We start from the raw sequence: 2,830 nt of genomic DNA, 5'->3' as shown, positions 1-2,830 counted from the left end.
TGAGCTAACAACAGCTAACAGACTGAGCTAACAGCAGCTAACATGAGCTAACAGCAGCTAACAGACTGAGCTAACAGCAGCTAACACACTGAGCTAACAGCAGCTAACAGACTGAGCTAACAGACTGAGCTAACAGACTGAGCTAACAGCAGCTAACAGACTGAGCTAACAGCAGCTAACACACTGAGCTAACAGCAGCTAACACACTGAGCTAACAGCAGCTAACAGCAGCTGCAGACGTAGAGGTCTCCTGAAGCACAGCCTGAATCCTACATTTCCCATAATGCACCCTGCCTGGTGAACACCTGTTCTGACCTTGGACGTGGAGGACGGAGGGCGACGGTCGTGGCTCTCCCTCCTGGACCCCCCCGAGCCACCACAGCACCTCCACGGGCTCGGGGGGGCCGATGGCAGCACAGGTGAGGTTGAAGGGAACGTTGGGGAACGTGGCAACATCCTGCGGCTCCTGGACGAAGTGAGGCACACCTGTCGGTCAATGAGAAGGGCATGATGGGAGATCTGCTGGGAACATGTAACTGGTGGTGTTCACTGTCCTCACCTTCCACTGTGATCCAGGCTCGCTCAGAGGAGAACGTCAGGCCGTGGAACTCAACCTCACACCAGTACTGACCCGCATCCTGCTGCTGGACCGACTTCACACTGCAGACAACAACACACAGTTAGAACCTCAACTGGACCCGGAACCGAGCTAACCGATTGGCTGCTGGGGACCTGAGTGATGATTGGTTTGAACAGACTTCCTGTTTGATCCTCTCTGTGATGTAAACTTTGTAACGGACACGGTAAACAGAACGAGCAGCTTCAAAGCAGCTCGTTCTGTTTACTGTCAGCATGCTGCTTCACCACACACACACACACACACACACACACAGACACAGACACAGACACACACTGTGTGTATGTGTGTGTATGTGTGTGTGTGTGATGGTGTTTCAGGTGAGCTACCTGTGGTAAGTCTCCCAGTGCTGCTCTCCCAGTGTGATGAACATCTGGTCGGTGCTGTACAGTTTCTCTCCGTCCTTCATCCACACGATGTCGGGCTCCATCACTCCCTGGACGGCACAGCCCAGCCTCGCTGCGTTCCCCTGAGACACCGTCTGATTGGACGGGTGCTTTGTGAACGACACACCTGCAGAGACAAGAGACCATCAAACCACAGACTGTCTAAAACCTGGACATAGTCTCCGTGACGTCCCCGCAGACTGTCTAAAACCTGGACGTAGTCTCCGTGACGTCCCCGCAGACTGTCTAAAACCTGGACGTAGTCTCCGTGACGTCCCCGCAGACTGTCTAAAACCTGGACGTAGTCTCCGTGACGTCCCCGCAGACTGTCTAAAACCTGGACGTAGTCTCCGTGACGTCCCCGCAGACTGTCTAAAACCTGGACGTAGTCTCCGTGACGTCCCCGCAGACTGTCTAAAACCTGGACGTAGTCTCCGTGACGTCCCCGCAGACTGTCTAAAACCTGGACGTAGTCTCCGTGACGTCCCCGCAGACTGTCTAAAACCTGGACGTAGTCTCCGTGACGTCCCCGCAGACTGTCTAAAACCTGGACGTAGTCTCCGTGACGTCCCCGCAGACTGTCTAAAACCTGGACGTAGTCTCCGTGACGTCCCCGCAGACTGTCTAAAACCTGGACGTAGTCTCCGTGACGTCCCCACAGACTGTCTACAAGAAAAAAGAATGGGAGTGAGGATAGTATAGTATTATATCATAACAGAGTGATGACATCATCGACCATCATGCATCAATTCCCTCCACTCGTGACATCACCAAGCATCAAACAGTGAAGTGGTGATGTCATCAACGAGGTGACACACACACACACACACACACACACACACACACACACACACACTCACACACACACACACACACACACACACACACACACACACACACACTCAGGTCCATGAAAGTAGACAAACTGTCAAACACAAACTTTAAATCTGACCTCAGGTTCAAAGTTTAAAGTTGAAGTTGAACGCAGCTGGACACAGGGCTGCACACCTGCTGGATCATACCTGCTGGATCATACCTGCAGCTCAGTCCTGAACCTGCAGCTCAGTCCTGAACCAGCAGCTCAGTCCTGAACCTGAAGCTCAGTCCTGAACCTGAAGCTCAGTCCTGAACCTGCAGCTCAGTCCTGAACCAGCAGCTCAGTCCTGAACCTGAAGCTCAGTCCTGAACCAGCAGCTCAGTCCTGAACCTGAAGCTCAGTCCTGAACCAGCAGCTCAGTCCTGAACCAGGTGGAGTTCCTCACGCAGCAGCAGAGTGAAGCTTGCTGCTCGTGAGCTCGTGTCCACGCATGAAGCTCCTCCTCCTTCACCTGCGTGCCTTCACACCTGTCTGCTGGTTCAGCACACAGCGGAACAGAGACACGCTCACTGGGTCCGTTTGTAGGATTTTACCGATTCACACGGCTCACAACCCGCAAACACAACCAGAACCAGCAAGAACATCAACCAGAACATCAACCAGAACCAGCAAGAACATCAGCCAGAACATCAACCAGAACCAGCCAGAACATCAACTAGAACATCAACCAGAACCAGCAAGAACATCAGCCAGAACATCAACCAGAACATCAACCAGAACATCAACTAGAACATCAACCAGAACATCAGCCAGAACATCAACCAGAACCAGCAAGAACATCAACCAGAACATCAACCAGAACCAGCCAGAACATCAACCAGAACCAGCAAGAACATCAACCAGAACATCAACCAGAACATCAGCCAGAACATCAACCAGAACCAGCCAGAACATCAACCAGAACATCAACCAGAACCAGCAAGAACATCA

At 52.3% G+C, this 2,830-nt stretch overlaps 1 protein-coding gene across 1 annotated transcript in view; it reads right to left on the bottom strand.

Annotated features, from left to right (window-relative positions):
• The window catches only part of tyro3 (TYRO3 protein tyrosine kinase), a gene marked incomplete at its 5' end in the record, with an annotated part of 12,079 nt that extends 10,922 nt beyond the window's left edge, over window positions 1-1,157 (bottom strand). The window contains 3 exons of the mRNA XM_027274912.1: window positions 316-486; window positions 560-660; window positions 967-1,157. Of these exons, the coding sequence (XP_027130713.1) occupies window positions 316-486; window positions 560-660; window positions 967-1,157 (463 nt within the window). The remainder of the gene's footprint in view (window positions 1-315; window positions 487-559; window positions 661-966) is intronic.
• Between the last annotated feature and the right edge of the window lie 1,673 nt (window positions 1,158-2,830).

Source organism: Larimichthys crocea, chromosome XXIV (assembly GCF_000972845.2).
Source record: "Larimichthys crocea isolate SSNF chromosome XXIV, L_crocea_2.0, whole genome shotgun sequence".
Lineage (NCBI taxonomy): Eukaryota > Metazoa > Chordata > Actinopteri > Sciaenidae > Larimichthys > Larimichthys crocea.
The sequence above is the reverse complement of the archived record's forward strand: the minus strand, read 5'-3'. Positions and strand labels throughout refer to the sequence as shown.